At 46.6% G+C, this 18,080-nt stretch overlaps 1 protein-coding gene across 4 annotated transcripts in view; it reads left to right on the forward strand.

The window, feature by feature from the left end:
- LOC110501952 (myc box-dependent-interacting protein 1) overlaps positions 1–7,499 on the forward strand; it is a 61,398-nt gene extending 53,899 nt beyond the window's left edge. For 2 of the 4 annotated variants that reach the window (XM_036959462.1, XM_036959463.1), the window contains 6 exons: positions 211–234; positions 3,564–3,893; positions 4,283–4,354; positions 4,627–4,701; positions 4,819–4,920; positions 5,187–7,499. In XM_036959462.1, the coding sequence (XP_036815357.1) occupies positions 211–234; positions 3,564–3,893; positions 4,283–4,354; positions 4,627–4,701; positions 4,819–4,920; positions 5,187–5,288 (705 nt within the window). In that variant the 3' untranslated portion in view covers positions 5,289–7,499. The remainder of the gene's footprint in view (positions 1–210; positions 235–3,563; positions 3,894–4,282; positions 4,355–4,626; positions 4,702–4,818; positions 4,921–5,186) is intronic. The other 2 variants (XM_036959465.1, XM_036959464.1) reach the window with 1 other exon arrangement.
- The last annotated feature ends 10,581 nt before the right edge of the window (positions 7,500–18,080 follow it).

Consider the following 18,080-nt stretch of genomic DNA (forward strand, 5'->3'; position numbering starts at 1 on the left):
TTCTGTTTGTTTACACGTATGACTTTGAAATGCATGGGTTGAATTAAAGTTTTCTTCTGTTTATTTGTTGTGTTTGAGCATCTCTACCGCTTCTCTCTCTCTCTCTGTCTCTCTCTGTCTCTCTGTCTCTCTCTGTCTCTCTCTCTCTCTGTCTCTCTCTCTCTCTGTCTCTGTCTCTCTCTCTCTATCTCTCTTTTTTTCCTGCTAAAGGCGGTATCATGGGACACATGGGAGGTAAGCACAGTCATCATACTCTACATTGGCCATAGATTCCCTCCAACAGGGACTGTCTAGCTGATTCAACAGGGACTGTCTAGCTAATCCAACATGGACTGTCTAGCTGATCCAACAGGGACTGTCTAGCTGATCTAACAGCCATGGGACTGTCTAGCTGATCCAACAGTCATGGGCCTGTCTAGCTAATCCAACAGGGACTGTCTAGCTGATCCAACAGGGACTGTCTAGCTGATCTAACAGCCATGGGACTGTCTAGCTGATCCAACAGTCATGGGACTGTCTAGCTAATCCAACAGGGACTGTCTAGCTGATCCAACAGGGACTGTCTAGCTGATCCAACAGGGACTGTCTAGCTGATCCAACAGTCATGGGACTGTCTAGCTAATCCAACAGGGACTGTCTAGCTAATCCAACAGGGACTGTCTAGCTGATCCAACAGGGACTGTCTAGCTGATCCAACAGGGACTGCATAGTTGATCCAACAGTCATGGGACAGTCTTGCTGATCGAACAGCCATGGGACTGTCTAGCTGATCCAACAGGGACTGTCTAGCTGATCCAACAGGGACTGTCTAGCTGATCTAACAGCCATGGGACTGTCTAGCTGATCCAACAGTCATGGGACTGTCTAGCTAATCCAACAGGGACTGTCTAGCTAATTCAACAGCCATGGGACTGTCTAGCTGATCCAACAGTCATGGGACTGTCTAGTTGATCCAACAGGGACTGTCTAGCTGATCCAACAGGGACTGTCTAGCTAATCCAACAGCCATGGGACTGTCTATCTGATCCATCAGGGACTGTCTAGCTGATTCAACAGGGACTGTCTAGCTGATCCAACAGGGACTGTCTAGCTGATCTAACAGCCATGGGACTGTCTAGCTGATCCAAAAGTCATGGGACTGTCTAGCTAATCCAACAGGGACTGTCTAGCTGATCCAACAGGGACTGTCTAGCTGATCTAACAGCCATGGGACTGTCTAGCTGATCCAACAGTCATGGGACTGTCTAGCTAATCCAACAGGGACTGTCTAGCTGATCCAACAGGGACTGTCTAGTTGATCCAACAGGGACTGTCTAGCTGATCCAACAGGGACTGTCTAGCTGATCCAACAGGGACTGTCTAGCTGATCTAACAGCCATGGGACTGTCTAGCTGATCCAACAGTCATGGGACAGTCTAGCTAATCCAACAGGGACTGTCTATCTGATCCAACAGGGACTGTCTAGTTGATCCAACAGGGACTGTCTAGCTGATCCAACAGGGACTGTCTAGCTAATCCAACAGCCATGGGACTGTCTAGCTGATCCATCAGGGACTGTCTAGCTGATTCAACAGGGACTGTCTAGCTGATCCAACAGGGACTGTCTAGCTGATCTAACAGCCATGGGACTGTCTAGCTGATCCAACAGTCATGGGACTGTCTAGCTAATCCAACAGGGACTGTCTAGCTGATCCAACAGGGACTGTCTAGCTGATCTAACAGCCATGGGACTGTCTAGCTGATCCAACAGTCATGGGACTGTCTAGCTAATCAAACAGGGACTGTCTAGCTAATCCAACAGGGACTGTCTAGCTGATCCAACAGGGACTGTCTAGCTGATCCAACAGGGACTGCATAGTTGATCCAACAGTCATGGGACAGTCTTGCTGATCAAACAGCCATGGGACTGTCTAGCTGATCCAACAGGGACTGTCTAGCTAATTCAACAGCCATGGGACTGTCTAGCTGATCCAACAGTCATGGGACTGTCTAGTTGATCCAACAGGGACTGTCTAGCTGATCCAACAGGGACTGTCTAGCTAATTCAACAGCCATGGGACTGTCTAGCTGATCCAACAGTCATGGGACTGTCTAGTTGATCCAACAGGGACTGTCTAGCTGATCCAACAGGGACTGTCTAGCTAATTCAACAGCCATGGGACTGTCTAGCTGATCCATCAGGGACTGTCTAGCTGATTCAACAGGGACTGTCTAGCTGATCCAACAGGGACTGTCTAGCTAATCCAACAGGGACTATCTAGCTGATCCAACAGGGACTGTCTAGCTGATCCAACAGTCATGGGACTGTCTAGCTGATCCAACAGGGACTTTCTAGCTGATCCAACATCCATGGGACTGTCTAGCTAATCCAACAGGGACTGTCCAGCTGATTAAACAGCCATGGGACTGTCAAGCAGATCCAACAGGGACTGTCTAGCTCATCCAACAGCCATGGGACTGTCTAGCTGATCCATTAGGGACTCTCTAGCTAATCCATCAGGGACTGTCTAGCTAATCCAACGGCCATGGGACTGTCTAGCTGATCCAACAGGGACTGTCTAGCTCATCCAACAGCCATGGGACTGTCTAGCTGATCCAACAGGGACTGTCTAGCTCACCCAACAGCCATGGGACTGTCTAGATGATCCATTAGGGACTGTCTAGCTAATCCATCAGGGACTGTCTAGCTAATTCAACAGCCATGGGACTGTCTAGCTGATCCATTAGGGACTCTCTAGCTAATCCATCAGGGACTGTCTAGCTAATTCAACAGCCACGGGACTGTCTAGCTAATCCAACAGCCATGGGACTGTCTAGCTTATCCATCAGGGACTGTCTAGCTAATCCAACAGCCATGGGAATGTCTAGCTGAATTTAGGGACTGCATGATACTAACAGAATAACAAAATAGTTATTTCGGGGTTTTCCGGTTTGCTTTCGTGCCCTAACCAAACTGTTATCTCCACATCTCTGTGTTTTTGTTGGGGGAAATAGTAAAGCAGAACATACAGGGAATTGTACCTCTGACCTTCCACGATGTTACCTGGTAGCCTGAGTACCAGTCTGCGCAATCATGCCAACTCCATAACAAGAGCCTTCTTTGATTTGGAAAAGCTAACGATCGAAAACCTAATTGATCTTTCCTAATTGTTTTTTTTCACTTTTTCGCCACATCCCCCACGTTTCAATCATCAATCTTTTTATTTATCAATTAATTAATTAATTTAATTAATTTGAATTAATTTCCTACATTTCTATTATCCCCGATAAATGGCCCATTGCCATGGAAACCTTGCCTGACCCGGTTCTTGGTCACTATGGCTTCCTATGGCCTATTATACCCCATTTCACTGCCCCCACCCCGTACCTTTGCCTCTTAACCCTCGCCCCTGCCCCCTACCCCTCACCCCTTCCCTCTGCCCCTACCCCCTTGCCCATGCCCATTGCCATGGAAACTCTGGCTCTAAACCTGGTCTCTATGGCTTCGAATGGGTTCCTCATACCAATGGACATGCCCCATTCTGCCCATTTAATTGCCCCACCCCAACCCCTCGCCCACCTAGCCTGAGGAAACTCCTGCTCCACCAGAGGAGCCCCAGGGCTGGGATGATGACGGTACCCTGCCGGTGCGTGCTGCCGGCTGGGATGATGACGGTACCCTGCCGGTGCGTGCTGCCGGCTGGGGGGATGACGGTACTCTGCCGGTGCGTGCTGCTGGCTGTGGGGATGACGGTATAGCTGCCACCACAGCAGGCTGGGATGACGATGGCTCTCTGCCTGTGAGGGTGGATGACTCCTGGGGGGATGATGGTGTTGCTGATGCCACTGCTTCCGCTGCCGTGGCCGAGTCTGAGGCTGCTGGCTGGGATGATGATGAGGAGGGGGTGCCCCAGGTACGATGGAAAGAGTAGGATGCATCTGGAGCTGGGTGGATGCATCGGCTACAACACTGGTCTCGTGGTCTAGCAGGACAGGATGGCGGATACTGTAGTTGTAGACACATGATGGTGGAGCTCTCTGGTTCTCTCTGGTTCTGTCTGGTTCTTCCAAGTAGTAGTAGTAGGCAGTGCAAGGTGTCTTCCTGAAAAAAATAAAGAGATGAAATATAGAAAGAGGGTCTTGTTTCTCCGGATCCCTTCAAAATGAAATGTATCGTAGTCTTTCAGTCCGGAAAACACTGCCTGGCTGTAACAGGGGATACTTTATAGACTGGGGGTGCATTTCTAGTGACATCATGATGTGCTGTATGTGTAACAGTTCTTCTTCTCTCCGTCTCTAACAGGCTGACACACTTACGACTCCTGCAGCCCCTACAGCTGCAGCCCCTACACCTGCAGCCGTAGCACCAGAAGAGGTAAGTGGCACCTTGGTTGGTTGATTGGTTGGTTGCTTGGTTGGTTTGTTGGTTGATTGGTTGGGTGGTTGGTTGGTTGGTTCGTTGATTGGTTGGTTGGTTGGCTGATTGGTTTGTTGATTGATTGGTTGGTTGGTTGGTTGGTTGATTGATTGGTTGGTTGATTGGTTGGTTGGTTGGTTGGTTGGTTGGTTGGTTGGTTGGTTGATTGGTTGGTTGGTTGGTTGGTTGATTGGTTGGTTGACTTCTTTTTGTGACTTCTTTTATCACAGACCCCTGTTGTGGCAGCAGCAGCAACCAATGGGGATTCAGAGGCGGTAGAAATGCCCCCAGGATTCCTCTTCAAAGTGAGTGGGGATGATGATGATATGTGAATAAATTCTACGTTGTGTAATATGTATCTATTATTTCCAAGTAGGAAATCATTTGAAACTGAATTGTACTATTTTCTTCATCGTGTTCAGGTGACCACCATGCATGACTATGCCGCTAATGACTCGGATGAGCTGGAGATGAAGGCTGGAGACATTGTGCTAGTTGTGGCCTTCGACAACCCAGAAGAACAGGTCAGTGTTCTTAGTCATAGCCTGATGGTACATTCTGTTTGTGCTTTATCAAATGCCTGTCTTTGTTTGTACACGATTCTTCCAACAATAGAAGAATTAACTACATTTAATAGCCTTTTTTTTTTGCCAGAATGGGCTCATAGGACCGTTTCTGTAGTGTGAGGCAGCTTTGATGTACAAAATACGTGTCTATCTCATGTCCTTAGCTACATTACAAAACGGTGTGCTTTGGGTTCCTCTTAATCCACATGATGTGTTTGTTTCAGGACGAGGGCTGGCTGATGGGGATGAAGCAGGAAGACTGGATCCAGAATAAACAGAGCTCACTCAAAGGGGTGTTCCCCGAGAACTTCACCTCCAGGCTGTGAGAGAGGAGACGCCATATTTATTCTCCTCTGACTTCTCTCTCGTCCACAAGATCCTTTATTCTCTTTCCTCCTTTGCTCTCCTCTCCTCTCCTCTCCTCTCCTCTCCTCTCCTCTTCTCTTCTCCTCTCTCTCCACCAGATTATTATTTTCTGTCTCTCTCTGACCCAATTCCCTGTGCCATCCTCCCTTCCCTTTCCTAACCTCTGGGTTTGTGCCAGCGTGATACTGTAGGTATCGGCATGAGAAACAGCACTGCATCGTCAGCTGTCTCTTCTGTATCCATGTCTAGCATGGTGTACATGCTGGTTAGAAGTATTTTTGGGGGGGAGGGGCTACTGAGGCTATAGGGTCAGATTGTGGCATATCAGTTGACTTGCACTTGTTTTAAATCGCCATAAAACAGAAATATGTTTCAGTATACGTACATACTTTCAAGAGGTGTTTTACAAAGGAGTTTATCTAGTGTTCTTTATCATCTTTTTCCAACACAATCAGACAGAAAAGACATTGAAGATGACCCTGAGGGCTTTACAGAGGGCGTAACCTCTCAGAGAAACTCCTCTAGTCGCTGAGGCGTCACACCATAATAGCAGCCCTAAGAGACCTTAGACCTTTTTTGATATGACTCGTTGGCTTTCTCCTCAACCCCTTCACCTACTAAAGTATGTTTGTGTCAAGGTTACCAGGTGTTGTGATGATTCCGGGTTGCCAGGTGTTGTGATGATTCCGGGTTGCCAGGTGTTGTGATGATTCCGGGTAACCAAGGTGTTGTGATGATTCCGGGTTACCAGGTGGTGTGATGATTCCGGGTTGCCAGGTGTTGTGATGAATCCGGGTTGCCAGGTGTTGTGATGATTCCGGGTAACCAAGGTGTTGTGATGGTTCCGGGTAACCAAGGTGTTGTGATGATTCCGGGTTACCAGGTGTTGTGATGATACCGGGTTGCCAGGTGTTGTGATGATTCCGGGTTGCCAGGTGTTGTGATGATTCCGGGTAACCAAGGTGTTGTGATGATTCCGGGTTACCAGGTGGTGTGATGATACCGGGTTGCCAGGTGTTGTGATGATTCCGGGTTGCCAGGTGTTGTGATGATTCCGGGTAACCAAGGTGTTGTGATGATTCCGGGTTGCCAGGTGTTGTGATGATTCCGGGTTGCCAGGTTTTGTGATGATTCATTCCTGAAGAGACTAACTAACCCTCGCCCTGTTCTATACTGTGTGTAATTGTCACCTGAACTTAACTCTACATTCCTGCATCATTTAACCCTTAAAATATTAAGGAAGCAGACTATCTGTGTAAGGACACTAAATATGGTTGTGTTTTGGTTCCTGAAGGTGTAACAATATAGATCTAAGTCCATGTACACTGAGAGCGATATGCAGTTTATTTTGAGAAATGTGTTATGTTTTTTTTTCTCTTGATGTTAAGTAACTCTGATCCTTCTGTGGTTGGTGAGACTGGTAGTTTTATGGTCCAGATTATTCATCCTTCAGAATAAAAAACGATTCATTTTTTGTATGCAGTCGGAGCAATGATCATGGAGGATAGGGAAACTGTCAACTGGGAAATTTTAATAATATCATAGAGATATTGTTGTATTCTCCGTATGCCCCAGTGCAGTGTGACCTCTGTCATCTAGGTTGCTATTCCAAACTGACATGACCTGCTGAAATGATGCCGTAACTTGGTAGTGTATGTGGGAGTGTTTGTGTACGTGCGTGAGTGCGTGCGTGCGTGAATCTGCGAATGTGTGTGTGTGTGTCCTTTTCACACAGAGAACTTTTGTCCCTCCTTTCGGCTGTACCTCTCAATTTATTTATGCGCTATTGTCATTGCTTTCACTTCCTCCCGTGTGGTGATTGGATAAGACAATTTTACAGGAGCCATTCTGATTTGATTAAGGACTCACGAGAGACCAATTCTACTCAGTCATATTTAAAGACTTTCTGTTTTTTTTTTTTTGCTGCTGGTGTTATTATCATTGTGTATTTATCGTGTACATTTCGTGTATTTTAACAAGCCGTGACAAACATATTAATCATATCTGTGTATGTGAGTAAATGTGTCAAGGAGCATGCCAAATGAATTCCACGTGTCGTGTATTATAGGAGCGATCCTCTTTGTAGGAACTCGTTTAAAAAGGGCAAGAACTTGTTTCCTTCTGATTACTATTGGAGACCGATAGTAATAAACAGATATTTAGAAGCTCAACTTGTCTCTTTATTCTTTAATACTGTGTTTCCGGGTTAATTACTTTCTTGTTCCCTCTCCTTCGTTTTCCCCCTACCGTCACCAACGTTCCCTTTCAATAGTGCATTCTGTGTGTTCTTATGGTTATGTGGTGTTTTCTGACAGACTAGCTGGTCAGAGAGACAATTTGGCTGAAGATTTTTTTTTTTTTTTTAAATGTTGTATTTAACTAGGCAAGTCAGTTAAGAACAATTCTTATTTACAATGACGGCTTACCAGGGAACAGTTGGGTTAACTGGTCTAGGAACAGTGGGTTAACTGGTCTAGGAACAGTGGGTTAACTGCCTTATTCAGGGGCAGAACAACAGATGTTTACCTTGTCAGCTCGAGGATTTGAATCAGCAACCTTTTGGTTACTAGTCCAACGCTCTAACCACTAGGCTACCTGCCGCCCCAATTTGGTTTCCAAGGTCATATAATGTTATAGCCTAATCAGGAGGTATAAGTTGATTCAGAAGCCATTATAGTGTAGTGTTAAATCACTCATTGTTTTGGTTAGTGTGTGAAGATCATGTTTAACAAAGGGAGACTCAAGTCATAACAAACCTCTAATGGGTCAAAGTTCACCTAGTGCAGAAAGAGGGCAGAGAATGGTGACACGTTTCAGCAGATCCACTAATGTTGTTGTGAAGGGGTTTGCAGGGGATCAGTTGAAGACTGAGAGTGTGAGGTGAGAGATAGTGAAAGAGAGTGCTGTGCCATCACAGCAGCAAGATTTGTGACCTTTTGCCACAAGAAAAGGGCAACCAGTGAAGAACAAACACCATTGTAAATACAACCCATATTTATGCTTATTTATTTTCCCTTGTGTACTTTAACCATTTGTACATTGTTACAACACTGTATATATATATATATATATATATATATATATATATATATATATATATATATATATATATGACATTTGTAATGTCTTTATTATTTTGAAACTTCTGTATGTGTAATGTTTCCTGTTAATTTTATTGTTTATTTCACTTTTGTATATTATCTACCTCACTTGCTTTGGCAATGTTAACACATTTCCCATGTCAATAAAGCCCCTTGAATTGAATTGAGAGAGGTGAGAGAGAATGAGAGAGAGAGGTGAGAGATGAGAGAGAGGTGAGAGATGAGAGAGAGGTGAGAGATGAGAGAGAGGTGAGAAATGAGAGAGAGGTGAGAGGGGAGAGAGAATGAGAGAGGGGTGAGAGATGAGTGAGAGGTGAGAGATGAGAGTGAGAGGTGAGAGAGAATGAGAGAGAGGTGAGAGATGAAAGAGTGAAGTGAGAGAGGTGAGAGAAAGAAATTCATGTAAAGGGTTGGACTGAAAACCTACAAGACGGTAGATCTCCAGGAAGAGGGTTGGACTGAAAACCTACAGGACAGTAGATCTCCAGGAATAGGGTTTAACTGAAAACCTACAGGACAAGTAGATCTCCAGGAAGAGGTTTGGACTGAAAACCTACAGGACGGTAGATCTCCAGGAAGAGGGTTGGACTGAAAACCTACAGGACGGTAGATCTCCAGGTAGAGGGTTGGACTGATAACCTACAGGACGGTAGATCTCCAGGAAGAGGATTGGACTGAAAACCTACAGGACGGTAGATCTCCAGGAAGAGGGTTGGACTGAAAACCTACAGGACAGTAGATCTCCAGGAAGAGGGTTGGACTGAAAACCTACAGGACAGTAGATCTCCAGGAAGAAGGTTGGACTGAAAACCTACAGGACAGTAGATCTCCAGGAAGAAGGTTGGACTGAAAACCTACAGGACAAGTCTATCTCTGAAGATCCTTTTCCCTGCTGAAGTCCTCACTGCCCAGATTGGTGAGTTAGTCTCTCGGCTCCATCAATCTGACAACCTACCATGTGCCTCAGGCTAAATTCTCACTCAGGTTGTACAACTCATTTGACGAACAAACAAACTATTTTTATTTAATTTTTTTGCAGACAAACTCATAAGGAATATCCCAACTGTCGAATGCAGTGGTAAACCAGTTGTGCTAGACCTTTTTTTTTACAAACTGAAAGCCGTGGTATATCAGATCATATTTACCACAGGTATGACAAAACATATAGTTTGACTGCTCCAATTACAGTTTATAATAGCAATAAGGCTCTTAGGGGGTTTGTGATATATGGCCAGGCACTCCACGTTGTGTCGTGCTTCAGAACAGCCCTTAGCCGTGGTATATTGGCCATATATCACACATCCTCGGGTCTTATTGCTTAAGTATCTCATTGTGGTTAATGGAGCGATTTCCTTTATGTCCTGCAGTGAGTGAACCAGCCTGCAGGGGGCACTGTGGGGAAGTGATCCTACATAGAGCCAACTCAGTCAGAGAGGTACTGTACTCTGGTTCTATAGTGCTGCTGTCCATGGTGCTGAACCCAAAGACCAGACCACCTCCTCTTCTCTAACTCCCCTGTTACCGAACACAACTTTCAGCAGATATGGGTACTGTAGATTCAACTACGTTTCATAACCTTTATCAAGAGGCTTTAGTACAGTGATACAGATGTGCAAAATACACATGTATACACTATATATACAAAAGTACGAGGACACCCATTCAAATTAGTGGATTCGGCTAGTTCAGCCACACCCTTGGCTGACAGGTGTATAAAATCGAGGACAGAGCCATGCAATCTCCATAGAAAAAACACAGTCTGGCAGTAGAATGGCCTGTACTGAAGAGCTCAGTGAATTTCCATGTGGCACCGTCATAGGATGCCATCTTTCCAACAAGTCAGTTTGACAAACTTCTGCCCTGCTAGAGCTGCCCCGGTGAACTGTAAGTGCTGTTATTGTGAAGTGGAAACGTCTAGGAGCAACAACGGCTCCGCCGCGAAGTGGTAGGACACACAAGGTCACAGAACAGGACAGCCAAGTGCTGAAGCACGTAACGTCTGTCCTCGGTTGCAACACTCACTACCGAGTTCCAAACTGCCTCTGAAAGCAACGTGGTATGGAAGGTTGGACTGAAAACCTAGCTGCTAGCTGCTAACTAGCTGCCTATCAAGCTAGCAGTGTTTTCTTGAGGGCTTGAATGCTGCCCGCGATGCGGATTAGCCATTGTGGCTGGTTGTTTCCAACAACAACAACTTCCCTGCAACCTGTGAGGAGTAACAGCGTAACCTACGTTGTTACCATGACAAAGACCAAACCCGTCTGGAACTGTGAGGAGTAACAGCCTAACCTACGTTGTTACCATGACAAAGACCAAACCCGTCTGGAACTGTGAGGAGTAACAGCGTAACCTACGTTGTTACCATGACAAAGACCAAACCCGTCTGGAACTGCGAGGAGTAACAGCGTAACCTACGTTGATACCATGACAAAGACCAAACCCGTCTGGAACTGTGAGGAGTAACAGCGTAACCTACGTTGTTACCATGACAAAGACCAAACCCGTCTGGAACTGCGAGGAGTAACAGCGTAACCTACGTTGATACCATGACAAAGACCAAACCCGTCTGGAACTGTGAGGAGTAACAGCGTAACCTACGTTGTTACCATGACAAAGACCAAACCCGTCTGGAACTGCGAGGAGTAACAGCGTAACCTACGTTGATACCATGACAAAGACCAAACCCGTCTGGAACTGTGAGGAGTAACAGCGTAACCTACGTTGTTACCATGACAAAGACCAAACCCGTCTGGAACTGTGAGGAGTAACAGCGTAACCTACGTTGTTACCATGACAAAGACCAAACCCGTCTGGAACTGCGAGGAGTAACAGCGTAACCTACGTTGATACCATGAAAAAGACCAAACCCGTCTGGAACTGTGAGGAGTAACAGCCTAACCTACGTTGTTACCATGACAAAGACCAAACCCGTCTGGAACTGTGAGGAGTAACAGCGTAACCTACGTTGTTACCATGACAAACTGTGAGGAGTAACAGCGTAACCTACGTTGTTACCATGACAAACTGTGAGGAGTAACAGCGTAACCTACGTTGTTACCATGACAAACTGTGAGGAGTAACAGCGTAACCTACGTTGTTACCATGACAAACTGTGAGGAGTAACAGCGTAACCTACGTTGATACCATGACAAAGACCAAACCCGTCTGGAACTGTGAGGAGTAACAGCGTAACCTACGTTGTTACCATGACAAAGACCAAACCCGTCTGGAACTGCGAGGAGTAACAGCGTAACCTACGTTGATACCATGACAAAGACCAAACCCGTCTGGAACTGCGAGGAGTAACAGCGTAACCTACGTTGCTACCATGACAAAGACCAAACCCGTCTGGAACTGCGAGGAGTAACAGCGTAACCTACGTTGATACCATGACAAAGACCAAACCCGTCTGGAACTGCGAGGAGTAACAGCGTAACCTACGTTGTTACCATGACAAAGACCAAACCCGTCTGGAGTACCGTTGAGAACAGTGGTGTCTCTCCATCACAGGTAAAGGATCTTTTAAACAAACAGAGATAGTTCCACAAGCAGTTGTTCCAACAACAAGAAAATAACTTCAAGTGTTTTTGTCCAAATACTGGTGGAGTCAACTAATAAAAGAATGGACCAGACCAGAGAGGTCCAGAACCTGAAGAACAGTTTGCAGCCTGATGAGTTTAAACAGGAGAATGGCAAGATGACAGCAATCTGTAAATAATTGAGAGAGGACATCAGTTCTATATGTGAATCTGTGATAACAATGACGGATGAATCAGATCTCCAGGGACAATCAAGGCGGAAACAAAATGGTTGTGGAAGGAATTGCAGAATTGAGGACAAAGTGAGGGAAATGATCGCAGAGACACTGAAGATGGACCAAAAGAAGCTTGAGTTGGAGTGGAAAACCATTCTCTGGCCAAGGTGACAGGCCCAGGTGACAGGCCCAGGTGACAGGCCCAGGTGACAGGCCCAGGTGACAGGCCCAGGTGACAGGCACAGGTGACAGGCACAGGTGACAGGCCAAGGCCGATAGGGGTCTAGTTCCTGAGGTTCAAGGACAAAGTAGCTGTTCTGGAAAAAGCCAAGAGCGTGTGCCTTCGGAAAGTATTCAGACTCCTTGACTTTTATCCACATTTTGTTACGTAACAACCTCATTTTGAAATGTATTAAATAGTTGTTTTCTCTCCATCAATCTACACACAATACCCCATAATGACAAAGCAGAAACAGGTTTCTTGAAATGTTTGCAAATGTATTATACATTTAAAACAGAAATATCACATTTACATAAGTATTCAGACCCTTTAATCAGTGCTTTGTTGAAGCACCTTTGGCAGTGATTACAGCCTCGAGTCTTCTTTGGTATGACTGCAGGGTATGACTGTGACAGAGGTTCTGGTCAGGCTGGTTCTGGGTGTGACAGAAGGCCTGGTCCGGCTGGTTCTGACTGTGACAGAGGTTCTGGTCCGGCTGGTTCTGGGTGTGACAGAGGGCCTGGTCCGGCTGGTTCTGGGTGTGACAGAGAGTCTCGTCCGGCTGGTTCTGACTGTGACAGAGTCTGGTCCGGCTGGTTCTGGGTGTGACAGAGAGTCTGGTCCGGCTGGTTCTGACTGTGACAGAGAGCCTGGTCTGGCTGGTTCTGACTGTGACAGAGAGTCTGGTCCGGCTGGTTCTGACTGTGACAGAGAGTCTGGTCCGGCTGGTTCTGGGTGTAACAGAGAGCCTGTTCTGGCTGGTTCTGACTGTGACAGAGAGTCTGGTCCGGCTGGTTCTGGGTGTGACAGAGAGTCTGGTCCAGCTGATTCTGACTGTGACAGAGAGTCTGGTCTGGCTGGTTCTGGGTGTAACAGAGAGCCTGGTCTGGCTGGTTCTGACTGTGACAGAGAGTCTGGTCCGGCTGGTTCTGACTGTGACAGAGAGTCTGGTCCGGCTGGTTCTGGGTGTGACAGGACTGAGTGGTTGAGACACTGGGGTTCGCTGGTCATGTCCCCCGCTAGTCCGTCTACTAGATTTTTCTAACTCTGTTCAGACCACTGGGCCATCGCTGCACTGTACGTACAAACAGCATGTCTGTCTGTCTGTCAGTCCGTCTGTCTGTCAGTCTGTCTGTCAGTCTGTCTGTCAGTCCGTCTGTCTGTCAGTCTGTCAGTCCGTCTGTCTGTCAGTCCGTCTGTCTGTCAGTCTGTCAGTCCGTCTGTCTGTCAGTCCGTCTGTCTGTCAGTCTGTCTGTCAGTCCGTCTGTCTGTCAGTCTGTCAGTCCGTCTGTCTGTCCTCTATTTGCCATTTTTGCCTCACTTTTTTGTGTCGTCTCAAACTCCCTGTATTCACGTCTTCCTGCATTCAGTCATATTTTTTATGTTTTATATATAAATATCCAAACTGTATTAGGATTGATAGTCCCTGTTACTACAATTAGAACTAACGTTGTTGTCATGTTTCTCTGTGTAGGACAGTCTTCCTCTTCATGTTCCTGTCCCAGCATCTACGCTCATACATGCTCCCAGCATGCCTCAGGCTCCCCCAGCTAAATGTTTGCATCTGTGAGTCTCTGCTCAGTCAGTGAGTGAGTGAGTGAGAGAGAGAGAGAGAGAGAGAGAGAGAGAGAGAGAGTGAGAGTGAGAGTGAGAGTGAGAGTGAGAGTGAGAGTGAGAGTGAGTGAGTGAGTGAGTGAGTGAGTGAGTGAGTGAGTGAGTGAGTGGATCCTTCTGACAAACACTATCAACTCTTAAGAAACATCTCTAGTCAGCAAAGTTGTTAACCTTTATTTGTGTGCAAGTGCTGTTGCCATTGTTGAGTGAGTGGACTCTGTGTGCCGTAGTGGAGAGGGGGTTTTCACCTGCACTCTGAACTGCTCTCAGTACTGAAGACCAGCAACACTTCCTTTTCCTGTACGACCAGCAACACTTCCTTTTCCTGTACGACCAGCAACACTTCCTTTTCCTGTACGACCAGCAACACTTCGTTTTCCTGTACGACTAGCAACACTTCCTTTTCCTGTACGACCAGCAACACTTCCTTTTCCTGTACGACCAGCAACACTTCCTTTTCCTGTACGACCAGCAACACTTCCTTTTCCTGTACCTTCCCCATCAGACCTCACATCCTTCACTGCCCCGTAGCTCAGCCCCCCCCCTCCCCCCCCACCCCCCCCTCTCCTCTCTGACAGGTCAGTAGTGTTAGCTTAGTCTGCTTAGTCTGTTGTGGTTAAACAAAGATTCTACAGTTAATTAGGCAAATAACTGATGGAAGACATGACACTTCCCAGTTCATTAAGTCTCTGTTTATTTCATCAGTCAAATACATATATATATATATATATATATATATATATATATATATATATATTTTTTTTTTTTTTTTTTTTGGGGGGGGGGGGGGTGTCTATGTTAATGTCATGTGATTCACTTTATGATCTTTCCATATGTACTGTGTGAAACAGAGATGTGGCTCGCCCTACTGTCAGTTCGAGGCATAATACTAGCGGTTAAGAGCATTGAAACCCAATCCAACTAAGTGAAAAATCTGCCGACGTGCCCTTGAGCAAGGCACTAAACTCTTAAGGGCTCCTGTATGCCGCTCTGGATACGTGTATCTGCTAAACGACTCAAAAATGTACATGTGTTTGAGTGCTGATTTTTACACTCTGTATTTAGTGTTTTGACTCTTTCCCCTGCTCCTCTCTCTCTCCTCCTAGGCCGAGTCCAGGCAGACAGTGCAACTGGCAGCCATTTTGGGGCTGGCCCTTAGGATTGTTTCCCATTGACTGACGACTCTTTCCCCTGCTCCTCTCTCTCCTCCTAGGCCGAGTCCAGGCAGACAGTGCAACTGGCAGCCATTTTGGGGCTGGCCCTTAGGATTGTTTCCCATTGACTGACGACTCTTTCCCCTGCTCCTCTCTCTCTCCTCCTAGGCTGAGTCCAGGCAGACAGTGCAACTGGCAGCCATTTTGGGGCTGGCCCTTAGGATTGTTTCCCATTGACTGACGACTCTTTCCCCTGCTCCTCTCTCTCCTCCTAGGCTGAGTCCAGGCAGACAGTGCAACTGGCAGCCATTTTGGGGCTGGCCCTTAGGATTGTTTCCCATTGACTGACGACTCTTTCCCCTGCTCCTCTCTCTCCTCCTAGCCTGAGTCCAGGCAGATAGTGCAACTGGCAGCCATTTTGGGGCTGGCCCTTAGGATTGTTTCCCAATGACTGACGACTCTTTCCCCTGCTCCTCTCTCTCTCCTCCTAGGCTGAGTCCAGGCAGACAGTGCAACTGGCAGCCATTTTGGGGCTGGCCCTTAGGATTGTTTCCCATTGACTGACGACTCTTTCCCCTGCTCCTCTCTCTCCTCCTAGGCCGAGTCCAGGCAGACAGTGCAACTGGCAGCCATTTTGGGGCTGGCCCTTAGGATTGTTTCCCATTGACTGACGACTCTTTCCCCTGCTCCTCTCTCTCTCCTCCTAGCCTGAGTCCAGGCAGACAGTGCAACTGGCAGCCATTTTGGGGCTGGTCCTTAGGATTGTTTCCCATTGACTGACGACTCTTTCCCCTGCTCCTCTCTCTCTCCTCCTAGCCTGAGTCCAGGCAGACAGTGCAACTGGCAGCCATTTTGGGGCTGGTCCTTAGGATTGTTTCCCATTGACTGACGACTCTTTCCCCTGCTCCTCTCTCTCTCCTCCTAGCCTGAGTCCAGGCAGACAGTGCAACTGGCAGCCATTTTGGGGCTGGCCCTTAGGATTGTTTCCCATTGACAGACGACTCTTTCCCCTGCTCCTCTCTCTCCTCCTAGGCTGAATCCAGGCAGACAGTGCAACTGGCAGCCATTTTGGGGCTGGCCCTTAGGATTGTTTCCCATTGACTGACGACTCTTTCCCCTGCTCCTCTCTCTCTCCTCCTAGCCTGAGTCCAGGCAGACAGTGCAACTGGCAGCCATTTTGGGGCTGGTCCTTAGGAATGTTTCCCGTCGACTGACGACTCTTTCTCAATTCGTCTTTCTTCGATTCCTTACATCCTCCCTCACCTTTATGGAAAATCCAAAATTCCTCCGCTATAACCTTGTCCTCTAATGCGTTTTGAGAAGGAGGCAAGAAGAGAGGGAATGACACATAAAGGAAAGATGAACTGATAAAGGATTCTATACCAGGCGCTGTTCTCGGTGTAACCTACACAATCGCCGTGGAAACGGGTGTGAAGTACTTCCAGTTCACGCACGGAGTAACATCTGCAACATCGGTTTAGCAGTCTTCATGTCTCTAGTACTGCCTCACTGGTACAGTATGCAGCCCAGATTTATGGATCATCATTTATTGATCAGATCATTTTGTGCTGTTTAGTCATTTCAACTTTAGACCAGGCTATTCTTTCAGTGAAATTAGCCTGGGAGCCCAGCTGTTTCTGCTTTCTTGCCAACTACCTATGTTATTGTCACGCCAGAAAAATACAAATTACAAGTGATGGATTTGGCAAGATGGCACAAACAGATCTAGGACCAGTCTACAGATCTAGGACCAGTCTACAGATCTAGGACCAGTCTACAGATCTAGGACCAGTCTACAGATCTAGGACCAGTCTACAGATCTAGGACCTGTCTACAGATCTAGGACCAGTCTACAGATATAGGACCAGTCTACAGATCTAGAACCAGTCTACAGATCTAGGACGAGTCTACATATCTAGAACCAGTCTACAGATCTAGAACCAGTCTACATATCAAGGACCAGTCTACAGATCTAGGACCAGTCTACAGATCTAGGACCAGTCTACAGATCTAGAACCAGTCTACAGATATAGGACCAGTCTACAGATATAGAACCAGTCTACAGATCTAGGACCAGTCTACAGATCTAGGACCAGTCTACAGATCTAGAACCAGTCTACAGATCTAGGACCAGTCTACAGATCTAGAACCAGTCTACATATCTAGAACCAGTCTACAGATCTAGAACCAGTCTACATATCTAGGACCAGTCTACAGATCTAGAACCAGTCTACATATCTAGAACCAGTCTACAGATCTAGAACCAGTCTACAGATCTAGGACCAGTCTACAGATCTAGGACCTGTCTACAGATCTAGGACCAGTCTACAGATATAGGACCAGTCTACAGATCTAGAACCAGTCTACAGATCTAGGACGAGTCTACATATCTAGAACCAGTCTACAGATCTAGAACCAGTCTACATATCAAGGACCAGTCTACAGATCTAGGACCAGTCTACAGATCTAGGACCAGTCTACAGATCTAGAACCAGTCTACAGATATAGGACCAGTCTACAGATCTAGAACCAGTCTACAGATCTAGGACCAGTCTACAGATCTAGGACCAGTCTACAGATCTAGAACCAGTCTACAGATCTAGGACCAGTCTACAGATCTAGAACCAGTCTACATATCTAGAACCAGTCTACAGATCTAGAACCAGTCTACATATCTAGGACCAGTCTACAGATCTAGAACCAGTCTACATATCTAGAACCAGTCTACAGATCTAGAACCAGTCTACAGATCTAGGACCTGTCTACAGATCTAGGACCAGTCTACAGATCTAGGACCAGTCTACAGATCTAGGACCAGTCTACAGATCTAGGACCAGTCTACATATCTAGGACCAGTCTACTGATCTAGGACCAGTCTACAGATCTAGAACCAGTCTACAGATCTAGGA

This window comes from Oncorhynchus mykiss, chromosome 22 (genome assembly GCF_013265735.2).
Source record: "Oncorhynchus mykiss isolate Arlee chromosome 22, USDA_OmykA_1.1, whole genome shotgun sequence".
NCBI lineage: Eukaryota > Metazoa > Chordata > Actinopteri > Salmoniformes > Salmonidae > Oncorhynchus > Oncorhynchus mykiss.